Here is a 24254-nt window from a genome sequence, read left to right as displayed (position 1 = left end):
GATATACCAGTCAATGTCCGGGCGTAACTCAGAATATCGATATTTATATTAACAATTTTTAAGATGGAATGAGAAATTTTTAAAACATAAAATTATGCATTGAATACAATTTATTTCGTTTTTCTATATTAAATATGTACACAAGTTTAATTTGATATAAACATTTACATAAACAGGTGCTATCGATTTTCACTGTTGTTAAACATACTCAAAAAAAAAACTCCAACTAGTCATTATGTTAACTCCTCATTTATCGAAAGGGTATCGATCAAATAATATTGGCACAATTGCTAAATTTGAAACGTAAAAACTTTACTTCAAAGTTTGTATTGCAATTTATTTTACTACATATAAAACGGACGCTGTTGTTGGAATTAATAAATGCATGAGAAAAACTGCCAGTTAAACAGTCATTTTCAATTTATATAGTTATCATATTTAACTGTTTTCTTTTTGTTTTTTAGGCATAAATACAATAACAAGAATAGAGGTGTAAAATGTTCACACATGTGATTAAGGCATCTTAAGAGGTCTGACATAGGCCAGATCAGTTAATTGTACATATTCTTAGAGATATTTAAACAATCCATCTCACATTTATATATGTGTGTTGACAGTTTACTTCCCCCGAATTGCTGCAGTTGCAGCGAATATTAGCCAACTGACTTATTAATTAGAAACTTATTAAGTAGAATGCGTTGAAATTTGTATCTTTTCTTGCTTTACTTAATTATTAATTGAAATCGCCGCTTTTGCCATCACAGGCCACAATCTTGACCTTGTCAACTTTAACAAACTCGTGCACCTCCCGAAATTCCACGTCGTTGAGCATTAGGGTCCACACGTTGTCACAGAATCGATAAGTATTTAGTTTGCCCGCTTTGAAAGTAACTCGCGCTTTGACTCTCTGGTTAAGAGCAATGTTGATGCTCTTGTCAAATTGCAGCAAAACCTTGAAGGCCAAAGCAGGCGTTATCTGTCCGTACTGCAAATATGAGGAAATATGACTATAACTGATTTCCATATAAGCTTTCCATTTCATTCATCCAAATGAAACTACTACGCAATATATACATTTTACATACATTCATTTCCAGAATGTAAATATATAAGTAAATCAGCATTTTACAAGAATGCGGCCGTGTCTGCGACGCAGCTGCTACTGCACCGAGCTGGTGCAGTTTATTTTTGTTGTGCTTGTGGTACTCACCTGAATCAATTCGTCCAAACTCTCCTGTAGTGTATTACCAAGCGTGGTATTACGATATAATTGATAAGACATATTTAAATCGCTAAATTGTTGAAATTAAAATATTCTTTTATTGAGCTGCCAAAAAGTAATGTAGCGATGTCAGAAATGCCGATGTTAGAATATTGTATCGATAGTTTGCGTATTTTGAGTAATTTTTGGGCACGATATGTTGATAGTCCAAGTGGTATTTAAATGAAATTTCTTGCGTATAATTGGCGAGAATGATAGGTATCTTTTTATTTTACTCTTTTATATATATACATAAATCAATATGATTGTTTGTGCTCACATATTTTGATTTAAATAAAGTACTAAAATCATGTCCCTGAAGTTGCTGAGTTTCGTAGCAAGTAGCTATCAATCGTAGTCCATTTAGTAGACAAGAAGCAATTTGCTATGGCTGTAGATATGGGCGGCGCTTATCCTTTTAGCTACCCTCTCAAAGAATTGAGGCGGAAGTGACCTAAGGGTAGCAAAGTAGTTTCAACCAATCAGCGCTATGCCACCTCAGGTGTGGCGCCAGTAATATTTTTTATTAACGATAATTTTAAGCACCTTCTTGTTGATTGTTGATGCGACGCATAATTTGTGACGCGCGCAGGATAAGCGCTAACGCTTGACCAAGGCGCCTGCTACCGGTCAGGCACAAAGTCGGAAGTAACACCAAGTTTCAGTTTCAGTCGCACGTCGATTATTCGAGTGATAAGTTTATAGCCTCTGCTCCTAAACAGCGTTGCAAATCGGCCACACAAAATGCAGCAGCAAACCCAATCAACGCCACTCGATGTGGAGAACGTAATTAAGTCCTCGAATTCCACACCGACACCCGGTCCGCTGACAGCGCTACCCGTGCCACCACGTCCGTCTTCACCGCGTCAATTCTTCGAACGTCTTTACGGTCATCTAGAGACGCGAACACACAATAGTGACAGCGATGACATCGATGTGGGCACTCACCATGAGACGCCCTATCAGAGCGACGGCGGCAGTGCATCCTCTCCGGATATCTCAATAAGTGACGAACGCGCCTCACTAATCAGTTTCCCGTCTTACGAATTAATCGCTCCTGCTCCGCCGGAATATAATCCCTATAGAACCATTCCCAATGCAACTTCACCGACCCTTCTGTCCTACCCGGCTTTTTCGGCTGATGCTCAAATCAACGCTGGATTTTCAGCATTTCGTAAGTATAGCATATATAGTTTATGGAGTGAGTGGCAAGCTGGTCAAAATTTAAACAAATTCAAAGGCCTAAATAAGGTCTAATCCAACCCATGCATTCATGCAACGATCTGATTCGTAAGTCTACAAATACTACGGTTGCTATAAATTTCAAATACTTACTCTTGTCAGCGTCTTCATTCGTCTAATATATCACTTCTATATCTATGAAAAGCCATATTGTGTCTTGATTTGCAAAACAAAACTTAAAACTTTAAGATTCTAAAAAAAATTCTTGTAATTATGGCTATATCTTCCTATTTACAAATTCCAAAATCCATGCCAGCATTCTAATCTAAGCTAAACTGATTTCACTAAATACCAATCAAATATATACTAAAAATCTAAGATTCAGTCAGCTCGATTTCTGCAAAACAACAACACAAAATGTTGCAAATTTGAATTTTTGGTCGACTTTTAGATATTAGTGTTCGTAGTCTGTGCCAGGAAAATTTACGTTCGAGGTTCCTTTTTTAGAGCTCTAGTAAATAAGCTTTAGTAAATAAAGTATATGGGTTCGATTGTCCTGCCTTTTCTTCTAGGCTCTAAAGACTTAATAAAAACTTTATGGCGAGTATCCTGAAAAGCTAACGTACAGGATCTTGTCCAAACGGAAATAATCGTATATCTTCGACTATTTTAAAGGAAGAATCAACCTATTTAGCCTATCATATACAGACACTCAAGGGACCGTCGTTATACCCGGAAGGTGCTATAATCTTATAAGTTTGCTCATAAAAGTTTGTCTGGGGACCAGAATTTTCGTCGCTATAAGCGTACAGACGCTATTAGTGAAGTTATAACCGGATTCTACTGTATTATATATGGCATAAATTGATTCTAAAATCGATATTATTTACCCCAACAACTTCTTCACATCGATGCTTAAAATAAACACATCTTCAATTCTCAAAATTTTATTACAACAAACTAATTTATGCTACTTAAACAATTTTATACTATTCCTTGGACTAGTTGCCTTCATTTTTTTGGTTCCTCTGGCCTGCTCTCTCGAACTTGTTTCAAGTTACGCAGCTCAATTTCCAAAAACATGCGTAAATTGGGATCTTTGATCTTGGCTAAAACTATTTCACGTGCACGCTCATCGTTGTCGCCGAGAATCTTGGCCACAGTCTGTGCGTATTCCACCCAAACGCAATTGGCGCATCCTGACATGCAGCACGTAGTCGGTTCAGGTGGTAGCTGCGTGATCAAATTATTAGATGTATATATTAGTAGTAGATTAGTAGACAGGACTAACCTCAATGTTGGAGGCATCTTTGTTCGCTAGAAATCTGACCTGAAAGGCTGCCGCTATTTGGGTTCTGGCACGGCCAAGCAGGCACAGAGGAACAGGCATTGGAACTGATCTGGAATATAGAGTGTACAATACGAAAATTTTAATTATTATCAATTAAATCCCCACTTTCTTTACCTTTTAATGTATGAATATGAGTGTGTGTGTGAATTGCATAATGAATCTGTTTCCAAACTAATATTACCTACGTTGAGAATAATGTAAGTTAGAGCGAGATAACGAGAGTGAGTTCAGATGATGAGATGTATGAGAAACCATTGTCTATTCCCATTAATCTTCTTCTTGGATCGCATTGCTTCAAATCGAGAAAACTAAATGAAGCAAAATAGTTTCCAAATTGTTCACATGTTTTCACATGCAGGTGTAAAAGTTGATTCGTCAAAACAAAATGAGATGAATGAAAAAATCAGTTCCGCAGGAACTGCGAAAAAAGTTGTGCATAAATATCAATAGCCAGGCTATTAAATATCCTTGCACTTGCCGCAAACCCTTAAAGCAAAAAACCAAAGGAAACTGTAAGGCAAGCAAGCAACTGCCGAAAGAAAGCCAAAGGAGTGAGCAAAGGGGAAATGTTAAGATGAACAATGAGCCAAAAAAAAATCCAAAAATTGCAAATTAACAAAATATTAAAACTTATTCAGCCGTAAAAATTCCCATTTACTTGCGGTAATCTCGCTTATAGGTCGTAGCAAATAAGAGAAAAAGAGAGAAAGGATAAAAGCAAGTGTGAGTGGTCTATGTGGCGATGAACGACTTGAACATATCCTTTAATCTTTATATACATATGATATGTTTATAGTTACATAGATATATATATGAAGATCCCATCATTTCCAAGTTATTAACTTTAACGATAGTGAAATATTCACTGAGTGAAATTTTGATATACATACATATATGTATTTATATATATAACAAAATGGTTAGATTTTTGTTTTTCAGCGATTTCCAGAAAGTTATACAACAGCCAAATAAAGCTAGTTAGATTTCATAAGTCGTCCTGGTCCGATATACAGCCACAGTCAGTTCTCCTCGGCTGTTATACCCGATTGACTATGTTTCAATGGGTAAAAAAAAAAAAATATCGAAATTAAGAAAGCAAGCAAGATTGATAAGGGGAGATGATATTACAAGGCACATCAGGATTATAGACACTTGTTTAGCACCCCCATTAAGCATATCTTTCGGAGAGTTAGCTAAAAAAAAGAAAGTATGGCTAAAAAATTAACATTGTAATTGAGCTTAACAGGAAACCTAAAAAACACACGCAACAAACAAACCATTGACAGACACTTGCGCCAGCTCAAAGGACACTTGTCGTATTGAGTTTCACACGTGATTTAAAAAAAAAAAAAAAAATATATATATATATATATATATATATATATATATATATACATACCTACATATATATTTCCATACAGACTTATATAAGCCGCAAGCAGAGCTTAAGTCTTTTGTGAGTTAGTCAGCCAAAGGGTAATCAGGCGAAAACTAGGGATTACACACAAATGAAAACTTTACACAGCTTGGCAGGAGCATAAGGGCGCGAAAGAGATGGAGCGCAATGAGAGAAAAACAACAATTAGTCGACATGTACTCGGACATACAAGGGAAATAGAGTACGCATTATGAAAGTGTGCGGAGAATTGCGCTTTGTAGGCGCGTTACCGTTACAGCTAAAACAAACAAATAATAAGCAAACTCCAAGTGATATCGAAAAGCAAATACTCTAACGACAGAAATTGTATAATATAAATTTATATACGTTTACAGGTGCACGTACATATATATTTAATAACTGATTGATGCGAATTATGTTTTTCTATTCTTTTCTAAATTTTTTAAAGTTTTTATTCATATATATTTAGTTAATTTTGTATATTATATACATTGATTAAATTTCGAACAAGTTAGTTTTCTGAAATATCAGCTCTTAATTCTATAGAGACGTTACCAACAGCTCGCTGCACTGTGAATATCCTGCAGATGAGGGCATTATAATGTGTACAAATTTAACAAAGGGAGGATGAGAGACAGCTGTTGGCATTGTTGAAAATTTCCCGGCTCAGATTGACGAAAATGTATAAAATGCTATGATGCTATTAAGAGACGGCAGAGGCAGGGACGGTGTCAAGGGGAATGCCACTGATGGGCAGTCTAGGAACACGTGTAAAATGCATTTTAATGTGCGCTACAAACGCGATCAAAATTTCCGTTAGGCTGCAATAGAAAGGGCCCAGCCGCATGGTTAATTATTTGTTTAACTTGTGCGCACGCAAGGATATTTAGCGGATACACACAGTGCTCGAGATTGAGGGCAATTTGATGGTTTATTAATGTAAGATTAATTTCGGCCTAACGCTTTCCACAGTCAGCATGTGCGTGTGGCTCACTTACATAGATCATTGTTGTGGATTATGTTGTAGTCTTTAACGATTTGATTATCTGCTCTTCGTTTGGCAGTGGCTCGACGTCGGCGTAAGGAAGGGCGACAGAGGCGACAGCGCACCACATTTAGCACGGAGCAAACGTTGCGGCTGGAGGTGGAGTTCCATCGGAACGAGTACATATCGAGGAGTCGACGCTTTGAGCTGGCGGAGACGTTGTGCTTGACTGAAACTCAAATCAAGATATGGTTTCAAAATCGACGCGCCAAGGATAAGCGCATTGAGAAGGCGCAAATTGATCAACACTACAGGTAAGGCGATTCGAATAAGGTGATGGGTGATGCGCGGGTGCGGGGTTGAAGGGGTGAGGCTGAACATTTTGCAACGGAAGTAATTCAAAGAAATGTCACAAGTTTAATTGATGTACTCACATAAAATTAACACGAAATTAATTTAACGACATTTACGGGCCAATTAGACAATGCCTGGGTCTAACCGGGGTCTTTGGCTTTGGCTATGGGTTTGGGGTTTGGGTTCAATTGCGCTCATTTTTATGTAATACCAGATACAATCAATTTGCAGGAACTTTGTCGTGGCCAATGGTTTTATGAGCACCATCATGGGACAAACGAGTTACGCGACGGCGGCAGCGGCGCCGGCTAACAGTACAGCGGTAGCAGCGGCGGCCATGTTAGGCAGCGGCTACTATGCCGCACCGGCGGCAATGCCCGCCCTGCTGCCTACGTCGCTGCCCAAGGATAGGCTCATAAATAACGGGCACAGTGCGAATGGTAATTATGTTGACATCGCGGACCACCACCAACAAGAACCAGACCAAACCCATGTGCCTCCTGACCAACAGCAACAGCAACAACAACAGCGACAAATACAACAGCCGCAGCAGCAGCAGCATCGTCGCAGCCATTTAGTGCCTCCGCCAAGGCTTATCAATTCGTGTTAATAATAAACCAGCTTTAATTCATTTTATACTTAAACGTATCCACATTTTAATTTATTAACTGATAAAAAACAGAAAATAAACTAAGCTTAACTAGAAGTAGTTTTTGGCCAATTTTACGTTGCCAAAACCTAGCTCTAAATACTAATGCAAAAACTTGTTACTTTGATTTAGGATTGGGCGGCTTTGACGTGTTTTAAATTTTTAGCTTTAAAAAAGTCAAAGCACGCATCACTAACTGGTTGGTTATGAATATCTATGGCAACAGTTTATATTTCGAACTTTGACGTGCAGTGCACACATTTTAAGCCGCTTACCTCAGTTTACTGCATTTGTGGTATCTGCAAATTGCCTTTTAATTCAAAGGAAAATATTTTTTGAGAATATTACAAATTTTACTAAACGAACGTAATCAAAACCAACAAACAAACAAACTAGGGCTGGATAAATTATGAAGTCAAAACATGATATCGGTATCACGCATCTATCGATATTTATGTTAAACGATACATATTGCACATCCTTAACTTTTTCTTGGCGTGCGTGTCTAAAGAGCAGCGGTGCCGAATTTTTTTTGTAAACTTGAAATAAAGTTGAGCCAAACATGGCAAACAACCCGCAAGCAATTAAGTTAGAGGAATCCTCAGAGGAAACTACACCCGAAATATTTGAAATCAGGGATGAGGATGTAAGTATCAATACAAGTGCGCCATTAACACCCACTCACTCCATGGAAACGCACACTGTGGTACATAAAAAATTTGCCCGTAAACCAAAAAGCACAGTCATTCATATAAATATATTGTCAACGTGTCCCGCAGGACATTTGTGAATTGGAGCACTTGCGCAAGCTGTTCATTGGCGGCCTAGCGCCCTACACCACAGAAGAGAGCCTTAAAGTCTTCTACTCGCAATGGGGCAAGGTGGTGGATGTTGTTGTTATGAGAGATGCCGCAACTAAACGCTCACGTGGCTTTGGCTTTATTACCTATACAAAGTCCGCCATGGTAGATACGGCGCAAGAGAATCGTCCGCATATCATAGACGGCAAGTATGTGTCAATGAAATCTGTCTTATTGCATGGACTTAATCTCATTATTTGTTATCTACTATTATCTCTGAATCTTGTTCTAGAACCGTGGAAGCAAAACGAGCTTTGCCCCGTCCAGAGCGCGAAACACGCGAGACAAATATTTCAGTGAAGAAGCTTTTTGTTGGCGGATTGAAGGATAACCACGACGAGGATTGCTTGCGCGAGTATTTCCTACAGTTCGGCAATGTGGTCTCCGTGAAATTGCTGACAGACAAAACCACCGGCAAGCGTCGCGGCTTTGCCTTTATCGAATTTGATGACTATGATGCCGTAGACAAGGCCATACGTAAGTGTAGTGAAGTAAATTAATATATGCCCTTTATGACACTTTTTCTATCGTCACAGTTCAGAGGCAGCACTCGATTAAATATGTGTTGGTGGACGTAAAAAAGTCTATTTACAATTTGGAAAAGAAAGACAGAAATGTTCAGAGCACTGCAGCCAATGGCAACAAGATGCCGCCGCAACAGCAGCCTCCACCCAAAGCCAACATGCCCCCAACTGGTTACCGTCCCCAAGTACCTCCGCCTCAGCAAATGCCGCCGTATCAACATCAACCACCTCCACCACCAATGACTGCCCCGCCACCAAACTACAATTATTGGGGGCCACCGCCGCCCATGCAACCTTATTATCAGCAGCCGCCGCCGCCACAAATGAATGGCTGGAACGCTTATCCGCCTGCTCAGAACGGCTGGAATGCACCGCCGCCACCACCACCCGGTGCTCCACAATGGCATGGTAATCAATGGGGCGGTCCGCCGAACATGCAGCCGCCTACACCTGGCGTACCACCCGTGAACCATCATCGCAATGGTCCACCGCCACCACCGGTCGGTAACTGGAATATGCCGCCATCTGGGGCTCCACCCGTACCTGGTTCTATGCCAGTGCCTCAGGGCCCACCACCGCATCAGCCACCGCCACCACAGCAGCAGCAGCAGCCGCCTCCCAACTTCGGTAGTGGCTATCAACAAAATTATGGCGGCGGTCCAACCAAACACAACATGAATGGCAACCGCATGAATCCTTATGCTGCTGCACCACCCAGCAGCTATCGTAAGTAATGGCATTTCCTTCAAATCCTGTGCCTAATTATCAAGTCTTGTTGGCTTGCAGATAATCAGCAGCCAACTGCACCTGGCTATGCACCGTATAATGCAGCAGCACCGCCGCCCTGTGGCAATGGTCCAGTTTCGGGTCCCGTGCCTAAAAGTGTTTCTAATGGAACGGTAGCGACCGCTGGGAGTGCGAACAGCAAATATCGTCGTTAGTTCGGGTGAGTAAAGCGCATGACAATCATGAATCTGTCCACCATTGCGTTGTCATTGTTATGGTACGTTTATGCCTAGTATGCGGTGATAAAAGCAAAGTTTAAGGTACCAAATACTGACTCCAATTGTGCCCCACTCTGATAAGTTATGTCAAATTACTAATTTTTATAATTCTCTTTAATATAGATACCTATTTGTGTGTGCCTTAAGTGTAACACAAAAGCTCAGAATACAAGATACAAATACAGATACAATTAAATAGGCTTGTTGTAAGCTAGGACACGAACTCGCTTAGTAACTTAAAACAGGATATCTATATATAAATTAATATATATTAACTGCGTTGTCTCTCTCTATCTATCTCTCTCTTAATATATATATGTATCTTGCTATATTTATACATAAATATCTAACTGAGCATACGACAACAACTAACTAATGTTTTTAACTCTTAAAACTAAGTTCTCATGTTATTTATTGAACAATTTATATTCATATATGTCGCTTATGGATAAGACAAATATCTGATAAAAATAATGTTTAAGATCTATGCTGGATACAACTGTGAGTTGTAGAGAAATGCGTTTCATTTAATTTAGTGTTAACTTGCCATGCTTTATTTTTCAAAAAAAAAAAAAAAAAAAAAAAAAAAAAAAAAAACAGAAGAAGAAATATATTTGCGTTCAGCAAATACAAATTGTAAACTCCAATTTAGAAGTTAATCATTTAGTGCTCTCTTTATCTACATATATATCTAATCTCTCTATCTACTTTAATATATCATAATAATTGATACCTAATATGTAATTCAGTCTATAAAACGGAAATCAAATTTATCGCCCGTGCGTCGCTCAGCATTTGCATACAAATCGTAAACATGTATTTTTGTAAACGAATTTAAACATAATTCAAACTTTAGCCAGAGCTTATAGAGCTAGTTCGCGTAGCTCTCATATATTCGTATATTCGTATTCGTATAGTATATTAGTTACTAGACGCCTTAATGCCCGCATAACCCGTTGTTGGCCATCGAGGATAATAACAAATGACAAGATACGTCCAGTAATAGTAAATGAAAATCAAATTAAGTCGAAAGGCTGTTTAGCAACGCACGGCTGCGATTAATCTAAAATATATAATAGAAAAGTTAATTATTATGATAGACATATTATATGAATAATTCTAAACGAGTTGATATCAAATTTATTGTCAATTTTTATAAACATAAACGGATATATATATATATATAGATATATATAACTATGTATATATATATATACGTATTTGTATATGACTGTCTGATATACACTCTATTCACAGTTGTATTAAGTTGTAAACGGTTTCCTTACACTCAAATTCATTTTACTGTTTCGGCAGAGCGCTTTATGCCCCCCACTTTTCAGAACTTGCACATTTAGATGTATATAGATATTTATAAATACAATATACGATTATTGAACTGTGCTTTATTTTAACATTAAAACAGCATAACAAGTGAAGAGCCAACAAAATTGAATAGATGTTTTGTTATTGTTAAGAACTCAACCACGACATGAACTCTAAGTTTAGTTTTAGTTTATCAAAAATGCAGATGTTATAACTATATATATTTTCATATGTATTGATATTTCTAAGTTTTTTGTAGCGCTCGCCAAAGGCCTAAAATCAATATACATACATACATACATATATTTTTTGTTTAAATCTATGATATATGAGATATGCATTAAATTATGTATGGATTAACTAAGAGAGCGTAGTCCCTAATTTGCCCACTTAATTTAGCTCTAGCATATTATAACTATTATATTACAATAACAATATGCAAATCAAATATCAATCTATATATATATTTATTTTTAAATAAATAAATTCTTGAAACCCACACTATGTATATCTTAATATTCATTTGAGCTGAGACATAGCTGAATTCCTTTAAGTAAGTCTCGTTTAACAACGGAAGCAAACTAAGTACACTCAAATCGAACTGCTTAGACAGCAAATAATTAAATTAACAATTTTTAATATAGTTAAATCTATGTTAAGTGTATGTGTGTATAATACACGCCGAGCCTGTTTGCAAGAGCTTTGATCAAGCCTTAAGGTAAGTTAGTTGGGCACAATTCTAGATGACACACGGCTTTAGTTATTTACATTTATCTAGTTAAGTAACTCTATTTTATATATATAAAAAAAAAAAAAAAAAAAAAAAACAAAACAAAACAAAAAATTCTATCACTTTTATGCAGCATTTCTAAAAGAATCACCAAAACATTTCTTTTCCGAAAAAAAGCACTGCTGGATTTAGAGAGGCAACACAGCTCGAACACAATATCTTTGTAGATCGCTGAAGGTAAGTTATTATAATTTTATTTGATTTGTATTATGACTTCTATTGGCTATCTACGGCACTGTATATAGAGTGCTACTGAATAGAGTATACTTATTTATATTTCGTGAACTCTGAATAAAATCTAAAACATATTTGAGTAAGAAAAATCTGTGTTGTTATTGCACCGAACATGTTGGCAGCCAACAAGTTTGGCCAGCTTAGTGATATGCGGACATTTAATGCACGATCCATAATCGCCTTGTACCCCAACATCAGCCCCAATCAACAGTCAGTCGTTTGCCGTCGACGCATTCGGACATACGAATTCTTCAAATCGTACAGGAATTCTAATTACAAATTAATATTGTAAGTATATATAGTATATATATGAAATAATATAAGAAAACAGTTGCAGAAGATAATGTGAACCGTTTACGTATATTGAAATATGTGATTGATCGAGAGTTTTGAAATTCGAGTGATGTCGGCTTTTCGCGTGCCTCAGCTGGAAATTGTATTCTGATATTCAAGTTCACAGTAAAAGTTAATTGAACTCAATTCTCTGGCGAAATATTGGCAATTGATTGCATTGAATTGCTCAAAAGTTTTTAGTTTTTTAACCATTCCAAGGTTAGAGCGCCCCATAGAAGTGTCGTAATCCAAGTGCAGTTCCGCAAATTCCATTCAATTGCTACACTTGAAGAAATTTGCATTGATTTTTCTTCCCATTAGAAATTGGCCAACTGGAGGGTTCAATTATTTAAGCCCTAACTGGTAAGTGTTTGTTTAGTTGGCCTAGTTGATTTTCGCTCAGTGTAGCTTCTGATTACAATGAGCATGGATTGCTGGATTCCACACAAACATCACAATATCTGCGGATATATGCGATGCATCACGTCATTCTTTGTCGGTTTTCGTTATAATTAAACTGCATCGTTTCACAAACACACACATACACACGCACACACACTCTCGCACCCATACATGTAAGCAAACAGCATCAACTGAAATATTCCTGGAAAACGGTTGCATTGCCCAGATGCATCTAAATATGCTCGAGTGTGTGTGTGTGTGTGTGTAGATATGCATATATATATATTTATGAATTGACTGTGTATATGGGAATTGTGTGTGGCACATTTGAAAGATTCAGGCATTGCGCGTTTTGCTTTGCTCAAAAGGCGGCGATTAAGCAAATCTCGAGTACCAAAACGGAAGCTCTGGCCAGAGATAAGCCACAGAGCAAGCTCCACATTTGTCATTGTCGTTATGAGCGCACATATAATATATATATATATGTATGTGTATATACTAATTTTCATTTTACTGTTATATAAAGTTTAGTTGACAGATTAAAATATTGCTTCAGCACAAAACTATTGACCCATAATTTTTTTGTTACCCCAGCATCGAGGTCAAGTCTAATCGGAGCACACACACCCATACACTATACACTCATATACTATACTACACACAGAGAAAGAGAGAAATATAGATTTGTAGATAGTCATTTTGTATATAGAAATGATTTCAGAATTCCGTTCACAAACAATTTTCAAATGCTCAGAACTGTGGCACATGTGTTCAACATGCCCTGGAAATTGTTGTTTTTTTCTTTCTATAAAATCTCGGCAATTCCTGTGCGAATTTTGCGAGTGTTTCATTAGAGTTGCTTGACTATGAGTCAATAGATGTTCATATTAGAGATAAATTTAGTATGAGCTTCAAAAACCACATAGCTCAATTGGTTTACATTGTATATCATGGTTTAGTTCAAGATTTATCTTAATTCTGCTTGAGAATAGATATTTTTCTGTTCTTTACAATCTTGAAACCGATTTTATTTATAAGATTTTCAAAATATTTTTATTATTAAAAATATATAAATATAGGCATCCGTCTTATTTATATAGTCTCTAATGGAACTTTTTTCCAAAGTACTTTTGATTGACTTTTTAAAGCAAATTCTACCTTAGGTAATACAAAAATAATAAAGATATTTTTGTTGTCGAAGGATAGAAGATATACATCTACCAAAAGTTCCTATTAAACTTTGATTTTTTAACAGCCTTTGCTCTACAATTGCATATTATTCTGTGTTTTTGAAGCCACATCCTCGTTTTTCCCACAGCTAATTGAGCGAGTTCCTTAGAGAAAGGTTCGTAGCATGAAAAGAAGAAATACAATATGAATTTGAGCTGGAAGTACTTATATTGCAGAGCATATAATTTATAGCTTTTTTCTGCTTTGTAATTCTTAGCAGTTTCTAACAATGAAAGTCTTTTGTTTCCATCAAATTCCGCCACTTCCTTCTGTTTGACCTTTTCACACACACACACACACATATGTATATATGTGCATGCACATATACTACTATACATGTTATAAAATGTCTTCGAAGCCACGCCAATGCAAAAAGGGGGTTGCTTACCGTTACAGCGCGTACCGTTACAACAGCAGCAGCAGCAGGAGTACAGTCACAGAAATTTCAAAAATTTTCTTATTGGCGCTAAATTCCAAAATGGATTTTAGCTGCGTTTGACAATAAAGGCTCAACATAATCGCTGAGCTTTATGACCCATCGCACAGCAGATAAGATAGAAGAATATACGAATATAATAATAAATTTGTATATATATGTATGTATATTGCATATACCCATAATTAATATGCTTGAATTGATTTTGTTTCGGGCTAGACTCGTGGGAAGATGCGTTCTGTTTGGCTGCTGCTCTGCTTGGGGCTGCTGGCGTTGACGCTGTCGCAGGTGCGCGCCGAGGACCCCATCGCCAATCTGGACTTGGAGGACATAGCCGAGTTCGATGAAGATGATGAAGAGTATCTGACGCTGCTGGAGGAGAAGTCCAAGGTCTGTACCGCATAGCTTCACTAGAAATAAAGAGAGCTTTGATACTCAACCTTTTATCTGGTCTTAGAACAAGGATGTGGAGCGTGAGAATGAGCTGGCCCAGAAATTGGCCGATGTACAGTATAATCTATTGAATCCGGTGGTCGAGGTGGATCCCTGCGAGACTATGCACTGCGGCGCTGGTCGCATCTGTCAGCTGAATGAAGGCAAGCCCGAGTGCATCTGCATTCCCGAGTGCCCAGACGAATTGGACACGCGCCGTCTTGTGTGCACCAACAAGAACGAGACCTGGCCATCCGATTGCGCTGTCTATCAGCAGCGCTGCTGGTGCGACAACAAGGATCCCGGCTGCCGTCATCCGGACAATGCACATCTCCACATCGACTACTATGGCGCCTGCCAAGAGCCGCGTGTGTGCGATGGCGAGGACCTGAAGGACTTCCCACGTCGCATGCGCGACTGGTTATTCAACGTGATGCGCGATCTCGCCGAGCGCGATGAGCTGACCGACCACTACATGCAAATGGAACTGGAGGCCGAGACGAACAACTCGCGTCGTTGGGCCAACGCAGCCGTGTGGAAGTGGTGCGATCTGGATGGCGACACCGATCGCTCTGTTTCCCGCCACGAGCTGTTCCCCATACGCGCCCCGTTGGTCAAGCTGGAGCATTGCATCGCACCATTCCTGGAGTCCTGCGACTCCAACAAGGACCATCGCATTACTCTGGTCGAGTGGGGCGCTTGCCTGGAACTGGATGCCGAGGACCTCAAAGAGCGCTGCGATGATGTGCAGAAAGCAGTGCCACATTTACTGGGTTAATGGTATCCCTGAAGCCATGTCCTATGTACCATGTGTCATGGATGCCCAGTTATTTTAAATAATATAATTTTACTATTTTGTGCACAAAGTTTATTTCAACAAATAATTGTCTAATAAATGTTCCAATAACAATTTGGGCATTTCGATGTTTTTATTTTGTATTTAAAGTTTCATTAAATTTATTTGTGTAATTTACTTTGCTCTAAATTAAGTTTTGCATTTGCTTAAACCTCGTTTCTCTTTTAACATTGCATTTTACTTGACAATTAAGTTTACATTTGTTTTGTGTGTGTGTGTGTGTGTGTGTGTAGGCGTGTGAGTGTGTGTAAAAGTGATTGTGTGTGTATGTATGTTAAATGTTTGCTTGTGTTGCCTATTGATGATAGAAGTTGGTTTAGTTTGAAATTGTTGTAAATTAGAAATTATGCTTGGACCTTGCAGCTTCGCACAGAAATGTTACAACGCGTCAGTAAGTATTGTAATTTATTTTTAAACATAGATGTGAATTAATTGTATTCCGAAATGGTCAAAAGGTAGAATATATATATTAATAGGCTTGCGACAGAATGACATTGCCCTTTCGCTGCGGATCCTGCACAGAGTCCTCTTTCTTGCCAATAAGCGACTTGTGTATGTGCGGAATGACGCCGCCACCGGCAATGGTTGCTTTAATCAGACTGTCGAGCTCCTCATCTCCACGAATGGCCAGCTGCAAATGACGCGGCGTGATACGCTTCACTTTCAAATCTTTCGATGCATTGCCTGCCAATTCCAGTACCTGTAACAACAACCATAATCAATTTAATTAGGATCTCACAGAATCAGTCATTCCAATTAGAATTTTAGATAACATTGTACTGTTAGGGCAATATATAGCTATATATACACTGAATACAATTTAGCATATGTAAACAAATGCCGTTGCCACTGCTCACTAATGCATATGCAGTGCAATAGGCTAATACCGTTACATATTCTAATAGCAATGGGAAAACTGAAATACAAATACAAATCTATTGGGCGCGAAAATATTACCTCGGCAGTTAGGTATTCCAAAATGGCTGCAGAGTAGACGGCAGCGGTTGCACCAACTCGTCCGTGAGATGTGGTGCGGCTCTTTAGATGGCGATGAATACGACCAACGGGAAACTATTTGGCATTATGGAACATAAAAATGGCATTAGAAGAAAAGTTCATCTCTTGTTTATGTTTTGCTACCCCCAAAGTAGCACAAGCTATTTATTTCTCAGCTCTCAGCGCACCAACACAAATACACGCATATACGGTACATGGGAAACGCACCCTGTTTACAATGTGTGTGCATATATATGTATGCATGCATGTATGTGTGCTGGTAAAAAAGGCGCCAAAATTTATTTAGTACAGACAACAACAGTAACTCACCTGAAGGCCCGCGCGCGCCGAGCGAGAAACCGCTTTCGCTTTGGCTTTACCAGAGTCTTTGCCCGCTTTGCCTCCAGCCTAAAGAACAGAATAGCGCACAGAATTAGTAAAACACAAATAACACGCACACAAAGAACACAGCTAAACAGAATAAGAAATGCGCCACACAAAATGGTGGCGGCAAAATCGACTTCACAGTAAAACTTTGAGGTTAAGTTTGAACGTTTTGCCGCCCCGCCACACAATAACACTGATTAAATTGTTCATAATTAAAATATCACTGCACACCAATAGCGAATGTCGGTGACGATTGCCAATATTCATACAACACTTTCGGTGGTAGCATTAATATTTCATCTCACTATTGGCAAGGCACGCGCAATAATATATGTCAAACGGCTTTGGCCAAGCAGATTGCGATGGGTCGCAGCATTATTCTTGTTATTAATATTACCATTTTTATTTAATTGATTTTTCAGTTGTGGTTACAGTATAAAAGATTGCACAAGGCACGTAGTTTATTTGTTTAAGCGTGGAATGATTATAATAACTAGAGTCAAACTTAGTAGTTTTAGAATTTAGACGCGTCTACACTGTAGTATAATTTTTACACGAATGAGACGCCGTCAATGTTGCCAGTCACTCGATGGTAGCTGATTGCTATTTATGTGTCAACGCGTATAGCGAATGGCAAGTAGATGTTATCGTCCGCTCTTGGAACTGGTGAGCACTTATCGATAAATCAGCTCATTTGCTCTCTCGTTGTACGTTTCACACAGTTCCATTGTAACGACATAAAAAGTATTATTTGATATTGTTTAATATACTATTTAACAATTTATTATTACCAACAACACGCTTATTATGAGTTCGGGCGCTGTTCGTACACCTGTCTCCCAAATAATTCACAACAAAGATGATCAGGATGTGGATGACGAGCCCAAGAAGAAATCACGCGAAGATTGGCGCAAAGCAAAGGAGCTCGAAGAAGCTCGAAAGGCGGGTACTGCACCAGCCGCTGTCGACGAAGAGGGTCGTGATATAAATCCCCATATACCGCAATACATTTCCAATGCTCCCTGGTACTACGGCTCTCAGGGACCCACATTAAAGCATCAGCGCCCGCAGCACGAGGATGAGCGTGGCCAGTTGGATAAGAAGGCTCCCAAAGGTCTGGATACGTCCAAACTGGTAACTAAGTTTCGTAAGGGAGCCTGTGAAAATTGTGGAGCCATGACGCATAAGAAAAAAGATTGTTTGGAGAGACCGCGCAAGGTGCAGGCCAAATACGCAGAATCAATTGTGGTGCACGATGAGCATATTGTGAACGATGCCTCGATCAACTACGACGAGAAGCGAGATCGCTGGAGCTCTTATGATCCGTCTAATCATCGAGAAATTATCGAAGAGTACGAGAAAGTAGAGGAAGCTAAACGACAGCTAAAGGCAGAAAAGCTAAAGAATGGTTGGAAACATTTTGACTAAATTGGAGGTTTTTATACAATTTTCTTATTCACAGATCCTGATGCGGAAATCTCTGGTGAAGAGGGTAATGAAGACAAATACGTTGATGAGGTGGACATGCCGGGCACAAAAGTCGACTCTAAGCAGCGTATTACAGTGCGTAATTTGCGTATCCGAGAGGATACTGCAAAATATCTGCGCAATTTGGACCCGAATTCAGCTTACTATGATCCCAAGACCCGCTCTATGCGCGATAATCCCAATCCAGCAATACCTGCTGAGGAGTAAGTGAATTGGATCTTTCATTTCCAATGTGATTAACAACTAATTTGATTTGTATTTTGATTTGTAGAGCGGAATTTGCAGGAGAGAATTTCGTGCGATTCTCTGGCGACACCACAGCTCAAGCCACTGCCCAACTGTTTGCCTGGGAGGCGCATGGCAAAGGCGTTGATGTACATTTACTTGCTGAGCCCACAAAGCTGGAGTTGCTGCAAAAGGAATACGAACAGAAAAAGGAACAGTTCAAGTCAAGTGTAGGTGAAATGTAACCAAACCTCTTCGAATCAATTCTAACACTGTTTCCCTTGCAGACAAAAACGGACATTGTGGAGAAATACGGAGGCGAAGAGCATTTGCAGGCGCCGCCGAAATCGTTGCTGCTCGCCCAGACCGAGGAATACGTAGAGTATTCGCGAAGTGGCAAGGTTATAAAAGGCATTGAGAAGCCTAAAGCCCGCAGCATATACGAGGAGGATGTGTACATTAACAACCATACGACCATATGGGGCAGCTATTGGAATGCTGGCCGGTGGGGTTACAAATGCTGTAAATCCTTCATTAAGAACTCATACTGTGTGGGTATGCAAGAACCGGAAGGCTATTCGGAGCAGCAGCATACCACAACACCGAGTGCGGCATCCGTTGCACCTCCAATTGCAGATGCTGCTCCACAAATACCGACAGAAGAGGATGTTGGAAATCAAGCAGTTGAGTCCGAGGTCGACTCTGCGCACAGTACAGAAGAGTCCTCCGAATCCGAAGAGGAGGTAAAGGAATCCAAAAAGTCTAAGAAAAAGTCAAAGAAACGTGAAAAGAAAAAGAGGGCCAAGGAGCAACGGAAAAACAAAAAGAAACACAAGGAAGTGAAAGAAAAAGAGACGACTGCATCCAAATCCAAATCCAAGGAGATATCCGAAGAGGTTGATGATAGAAAGCGTCCATATAACAGCATGTACGATGTTAAGGCGCCCACCGAGGAGGAAATCGAAGAATGGAAGAGGAAACGCACACGCACTGATGATCCCATGCTCCAATTTCTCTAGGCAATAGAATATGAAATACAACACAATATATGGAAAGAGCGACAATTATAAATTATCATTGTTTATTCTTTACACAATGGCGTACTGCTCGTAAAGAAGTTCACGTATCTTGTAGTAATCCTCGGAGAGGCAGCCCTCCATGGCCACTTTGCCAACGTCGACACGCCGTAGCGCCAGTGTGCCATTGCAGCACCAGAGGACGCCACCGGAGAATTCCGAGTTGATGTTGTTGCGCATTAGCACCTGCTTGAAATCCGACAGTTTCAGTTCGTTGATCAACACCGAATTGTGCACGGGAATTTCGTCTTCCTCGAGCATCTCTAGCGTTAGCGTTTTGCCCTCTAGCGCCGCCACATCTTGCTCCACGGTGACTTCCGATTGAGTTGGTGCATCGATAGCCTGCAGGCGCATACCTAATCGCCCATCAATCCAAGCCACCTCGGCATCTTTGCCCTTCTGGAACTGTAGCTGGGAGACGAGGCCTTCTGTTAGGCGTACCTGATAGATGTGAATCTCCGTTGTTACATCGATTATTTCTCCCTTCTGGGGAGTAAACACGCGGGCACCGACATTTTGCTCGCAGTGCTTCGCCACTATTTGTGTGCCCTCCGCTGTGCCATGCACCACAATAACGCGTCGCGGGCGCAGCTGTGAGAGAATCTTGAGCATAGATTCACCATCTGATCGTCCCTCGAAATCAATGCGTTGTATTTGAGCATTGACCTCGATGGTTTTGCGTTGACTGATCAATTTGGTGGGCTTCTCCAGCAATTGAACATCGTTGTTTAGATTGCCATTGGACTGCGGTTCGACGTGTGGTTCCTCCTTTTTGATATTCTCCTTGTTTTGATCGTCTGTGGGCGCATAGTCATAGCCAGTGTCTACGATGCGATAGTCATCCAAATTGATGACTTCTCCATAATCATCGTACTTGATCTTCTCTTCGTGGTAGGGAAACATCACGTGATGACGTTTATTGGACTTGAAGAAACCGGAATGATGACGCCCTTCGGACCGCACCACAATATCATGTTTGCCTGTAATCACGCTCATTTCAATGTCATCCTCAGACTCGGAGCTGCTCTCCTCCTCCACTTCCGGCTTTACAATAAGCGGATTGAGCTTTTCGCCTTGCGTTCGCAGATATTCCTCCAGTTCAGCGCCTTCAAGCTCAACGCGGCGCCGCAAGTCCAGTTCAATCTGTCGGCCAGGCGAATAATTTTCTACCAGATCCATGCTGAGTGATCCGGGACCGGTTCGTGTTGTGAAAATAATGCTATTATTTGGGTTGCCGGCCCATTGCACGAATAGGTCGCGCGTGAAGCCACTCTCCATATCGGGTGTGCTGGCCAGCACCACTTTGGGACCCGCAGGCAACTTATAGATGTCGGCTAGCGTGTGACACAGGTTGATGTGCTTGAATTGGAACGGATTGTTACGCGCGCCTTCAAAGGCTTTCGTCAGCTTATCGCTCATCCATTCAATTTGTGACTTGGCAAATTCAATGACGTTGTAGCTCACATTGTTGAGCAGTGCTAAGGAGTAAGCCATTAATCCGGACTCCTTATTCTTCCACAGTTGGTCCAGCATGTGTGCGAGTTCCAGCACACGACCCGCAGTGTCCACAGCAATGAGTACATTTCCATTATTGCGCACTGTCTGCAAAATGTTGGTCATCAATTTCTCATCGCGTGCTCGGCGTCTCGCCTGTTGATATTGTGCGTTGTATGCGTCGGTGATGAGCAGCGATGGCCTTTGCAGTCTGTCCAGCTCACACCCAGACAGATGCCGCTCTTTCTTGTGATTGAAATCAACGGCATAGATGATATCCTCCTCGCCAACTTTCACTATCTTCCAAACGGTTCCTCCAATCATGTGCCCCGCGCTGAGCGGTGTTATGGAAATGCCATAGCCCTTGCCTTTCAATGAGACCGTTTGGTTGTACTTCAATTGTGTGATCTTTTCGAAGGCTGTGTCCACATCGTCCAATGAAAACAGATCGAAGTCGTACATATTGAAATGAGACATATACAAGTCATACATGAACATTTGCCCCATTTTGAAGACAGGAATCGTCGCATAAATAGGACAGTTGAGGCCCAACTTGCCAACAAGATATGGCAGTGCGCCCAGGTGATACACATCTGGATGGGAGAGCAGTACGGCGTCCAGTGTATGCACTTGCCTAGGATAACAATCGTTAGACTTCTATATTGATAGATATTTACTTTTTACCTTTTTAATTCCTTTATAAAATTCGGATCAAATTTTTCGTCCCAACCGCAGTCGAGCAATATTCGCACATCGTCTATTTGTAGAATGTAGCACGGCGGCGATTCATCCATGGCACCCGATATGGTGTGCAGCTTAATAATTGATGTCATTTTGCTAACTAATGCTATTTAATTTTTATAAACTAATGCATTTGTTGTATATAACAATGAACTGTACAGTGTACACCAGCCGGTTCCTTGCGTTCGATATTTAATACCGTCAACACGGTAGACCCAGCGATATTAGTATTTTTATGGTGAATTTTAATAATATACTAAAATTACATATTTGATTAAATATTTAATACCGCATAACAGTGGCACACAATAAAGAAATTTAGAAAATCATATTTTTTATTTGCTTATAATTTTTTTGTATTATATACGAAAATAATTTTTTTACAGCTGCAGTTCTTCAAATCAAGCATTCTGATTTTTCAAGCATATTCCGCTCTTGTATGCGCATCGCGAAATGTCATGTCAATATCGTAAAATTCCTCGAGTCGATTATGATTTGAGCGCTTCAATTTTAGCCGACGGTAAACAGTTATAGTGCGACTAATAGGACGAAGTACAACTAAACAATACACTACCACAGTAACAACGATGACTGCAAATAATACCAATAAAATGACGACTGCCAGATTCTCGTTCTTAGCTGGTAGGCGATTGTGAACGATAACAGTTTTATTTGCCGGTTCGCTGGAGTAGTAGTCCGAGTCACTGATGTCGAAGTAGCCTCCAGACCAGTCCGGATTCTGATGGTATCCCTGCCAGCAGATGCATTGGAATTTTCCTTCAACCTTTGTACATATGGAATGAACAGGGCACTCTTTTTGCGAGGTGCAGTTTTTAACTATTATGGAAATAATTTAAGAAATCGCTCATATCAAAATGTGTTTTACTGACGTCGCACTGAATGCCCCTCCTCAGCGTGCAATCCAAAAAAGTAAGCGCAGCATACAGCTAGGTAAGCAGAATATTTATATACGTTGAACATTTTCTTGACATCTGTTAAGCAAATAGGGATAAGTGTAAATAGCTTTATCTACGATGAATTACTGTCACAAGCTGATTGTGCATATCTTATCAACTGCAGCGTTATTAAATAAAATATATGTGATCACATATAAAATATTGTAATATGTTGCGATTTTAGGTTCAGACATATATGTAGTTTTTCATTTGATTATACTAAACATTTAACTATCATATATTTAGAAAATATTAAAGTTTTCTAAAGCTTGATTTTGGCAATATAAACAAAAATAAATACAGATATTTAAAAAAAAAAAGTGTTGAAAAGTGAGAGAAAATACCAACTCAACATTGCAGTCATTCACAATAGCTCGTGGTTAAAAACAGCTGAGCTGTGCCATGTAAAATCTTGATAAATAAACTTAATATAACAATATTTTTATTGGTTTATTGAAGTAGCCCATTATTTGAACAAATTTCTTTTAAATGCACCATAAATAATACTGTTCTTTGTAGTATATCCCCACTGACCAGAGAACACATAGACTAGACATGTAGTACAAAGTTTTTCAACACCGAAAAATCTGTCTCCTAGGGCCTATCAATTTCGTATTTGCTCGGCTCTTCACTTTTTAGGTTCGGGCTACGAAAATATGCGAAAGTACAATCATTCCGCTTCATGCGCTCGACCGAGATGGTCAAATGTTGAATGAAAGATGCCTCTATGCTCAATTTTTGTTCTTGCTCTCTCGCTCTCTCTGCTCTCTGCTCTCTCAATATGTATATGTATGTATGCATGTGAGCACAAGCAGCAGCTCACGAAAATTGAAATTTCTGCGCGTTAGACTGCCGTTTTTTCCCTTACGTGAAGTGTATTCCGAACGCTTCAAGCCATTTGCCATGCGTTTTCGTTATTATTTATGGGAAGGGTATGAAAGCGTTGGTGCGCATAATGAAAATGTTTTCGCGATTAGCATGCATACACACTCTCGCTTGCTACATGTACTATGAGCATTTGTATGCCTGTGTGCGAAGCTCTTGCCGCCTGTAGCAATTTTACAGTCCCCAGCATTTGCATTTGGTCGATCTTGTGAAGTCCTCATATACATATGTATGTATGTATGTATATACATTTGATTGTGTGTACGCATGGGATGTGCTGTTCACAATTATGGGATATCACTTGTAGAAGCATTTGTATGCCTATGTGCCTTTACATGTGCGTGTGTGTATATCTTTGTTTGTATGCTTGGGAAATGAACATTGGCGTGTGCCTACCTCAA

At 39.6% G+C, this 24254-nt stretch overlaps 9 protein-coding genes across 13 annotated transcripts; 4 read left to right on the top strand and 5 right to left on the bottom strand.

Annotated features, from left to right (window-relative positions):
- Positions 1–311: 311 nt before the first annotated feature.
- On the bottom strand, positions 312–1378 carry LOC6573380 (transcription initiation factor IIA subunit 2). The gene is made up of 2 exons (XM_001999425.4): positions 1211–1378; positions 312–985 (listed from the first exon to the last, which is right to left on the bottom strand). The coding sequence occupies exons 1-2, from the start codon at positions 1280–1282 to the stop codon at positions 734–736; spliced, it is 324 nt and encodes a 107-aa protein (XP_001999461.1). The 5' UTR covers positions 1283–1378; the 3' UTR covers positions 312–733.
- Positions 1379–1678: 300 nt separating this feature from the next.
- LOC6573381 (homeobox protein rough) lies at positions 1679–7573 on the top strand. 2 transcript variants are annotated; one of them, XM_032733530.2, is made up of 3 exons: positions 1679–2435; positions 6258–6492; positions 6747–6880. In XM_032733530.2, the coding sequence occupies exons 1-3, from the start codon at positions 2006–2008 to the stop codon at positions 6790–6792; spliced, it is 711 nt and encodes a 236-aa protein (XP_032589421.1). In that variant the 5' UTR covers positions 1679–2005; the 3' UTR covers positions 6793–6880. The 2 variants fall into 2 exon arrangements, with proteins under 2 accessions (XP_032589421.1, XP_001999462.1); XM_001999426.3 differs by having other exon boundaries at positions 1713–2435; positions 6764–7573.
- Positions 3375–7548, bottom strand: LOC6573382 (oxidoreductase-like domain-containing protein 1). Its single transcript, XM_001999427.4, has 3 exons — positions 7457–7548; positions 3735–3843; positions 3375–3676 (listed from the first exon to the last, which is right to left on the bottom strand). The coding sequence occupies exons 2-3, from the start codon at positions 3831–3833 to the stop codon at positions 3455–3457; spliced, it is 321 nt and encodes a 106-aa protein (XP_001999463.2). The 5' UTR covers positions 3834–3843; positions 7457–7548; the 3' UTR covers positions 3375–3454.
- A 74-nt stretch (positions 7574–7647) lies between the features above and the next one.
- Positions 7648–11886, top strand: LOC6573383 (ribonucleoprotein RB97D). Of its 4 annotated transcripts, none has more exons than XM_044007560.1 (6): positions 7648–7887; positions 7961–8190; positions 8274–8518; positions 8578–9291; positions 9352–9511; positions 11800–11886. In XM_044007560.1, the coding sequence occupies exons 1-5, from the start codon at positions 7744–7746 to the stop codon at positions 9504–9506; spliced, it is 1488 nt and encodes a 495-aa protein (XP_043863495.1). In that variant the 5' UTR covers positions 7648–7743; the 3' UTR covers positions 9507–9511; positions 11800–11886. The 4 variants fall into 4 exon arrangements, with proteins under 4 accessions (XP_043863495.1, XP_032589420.1, XP_043863493.1 ...); XM_044007558.1 differs by lacking the exon at positions 11800–11886 and adding an exon at positions 9693–10696 and having other exon boundaries at positions 7649–7887; XM_044007561.1 differs by lacking the exon at positions 11800–11886 and adding an exon at positions 9693–10696 and having other exon boundaries at positions 7650–7827.
- Positions 11887–12105: 219 nt separating this feature from the next.
- LOC6573384 (SPARC) lies at positions 12106–15659 on the top strand. The gene is made up of 3 exons (XM_001999429.4): positions 12106–12204; positions 14537–14707; positions 14775–15659. Exons 2-3 carry the CDS (start codon positions 14549–14551, stop codon positions 15525–15527), a joined length of 912 nt encoding a protein of 303 aa, XP_001999465.1. The 5' UTR covers positions 12106–12204; positions 14537–14548; the 3' UTR covers positions 15528–15659.
- Positions 15660–15821: 162 nt separating this feature from the next.
- On the bottom strand, positions 15822–17546 carry LOC6573385 (histone H2A.v). Its single transcript, XM_001999430.4, has 4 exons — positions 17386–17546; positions 16932–17009; positions 16563–16676; positions 15822–16305 (listed from the first exon to the last, which is right to left on the bottom strand). Exons 1-4 carry the CDS (start codon positions 17386–17388, stop codon positions 16075–16077), a joined length of 426 nt encoding a protein of 141 aa, XP_001999466.2. The 5' UTR covers positions 17389–17546; the 3' UTR covers positions 15822–16074.
- Positions 17547–17659: 113 nt separating this feature from the next.
- LOC26527144 (pre-mRNA-splicing factor Slu7) lies at positions 17660–19772 on the top strand. The gene is made up of 4 exons (XM_015166906.3): positions 17660–18396; positions 18451–18679; positions 18748–18931; positions 18989–19772. Exons 1-4 carry the CDS (start codon positions 17796–17798, stop codon positions 19718–19720), a joined length of 1746 nt encoding a protein of 581 aa, XP_015022392.1. The 5' UTR covers positions 17660–17795; the 3' UTR covers positions 19721–19772.
- Positions 19749–22216, bottom strand: LOC6573386 (probable cleavage and polyadenylation specificity factor subunit 2). The gene is made up of 2 exons (XM_001999431.4): positions 21956–22216; positions 19749–21905 (listed from the first exon to the last, which is right to left on the bottom strand). Exons 1-2 carry the CDS (start codon positions 22102–22104, stop codon positions 19790–19792), a joined length of 2265 nt encoding a protein of 754 aa, XP_001999467.1. The 5' UTR covers positions 22105–22216; the 3' UTR covers positions 19749–19789.
- A 113-nt stretch (positions 22217–22329) lies between these two features.
- On the bottom strand, positions 22330–23256 carry LOC116804871. Its single transcript, XM_032733655.2, has 2 exons — positions 22903–23256; positions 22330–22849 (listed from the first exon to the last, which is right to left on the bottom strand). Exons 1-2 carry the CDS (start codon positions 22991–22993, stop codon positions 22431–22433), a joined length of 510 nt encoding a protein of 169 aa, XP_032589546.1. The 5' UTR covers positions 22994–23256; the 3' UTR covers positions 22330–22430.
- Positions 23257–24254: the final 998 nt, after the last annotated feature.

The sequence above is a fragment of the Drosophila mojavensis genome, unplaced genomic scaffold (assembly GCF_018153725.1).
Source record: "Drosophila mojavensis isolate 15081-1352.22 unplaced genomic scaffold, ASM1815372v1 contig_16, whole genome shotgun sequence".
Taxonomy (NCBI): Eukaryota; Metazoa; Arthropoda; class Insecta; order Diptera; family Drosophilidae; genus Drosophila; species Drosophila mojavensis.
This window is presented reverse-complemented; position numbering and strand designations above follow the sequence as displayed.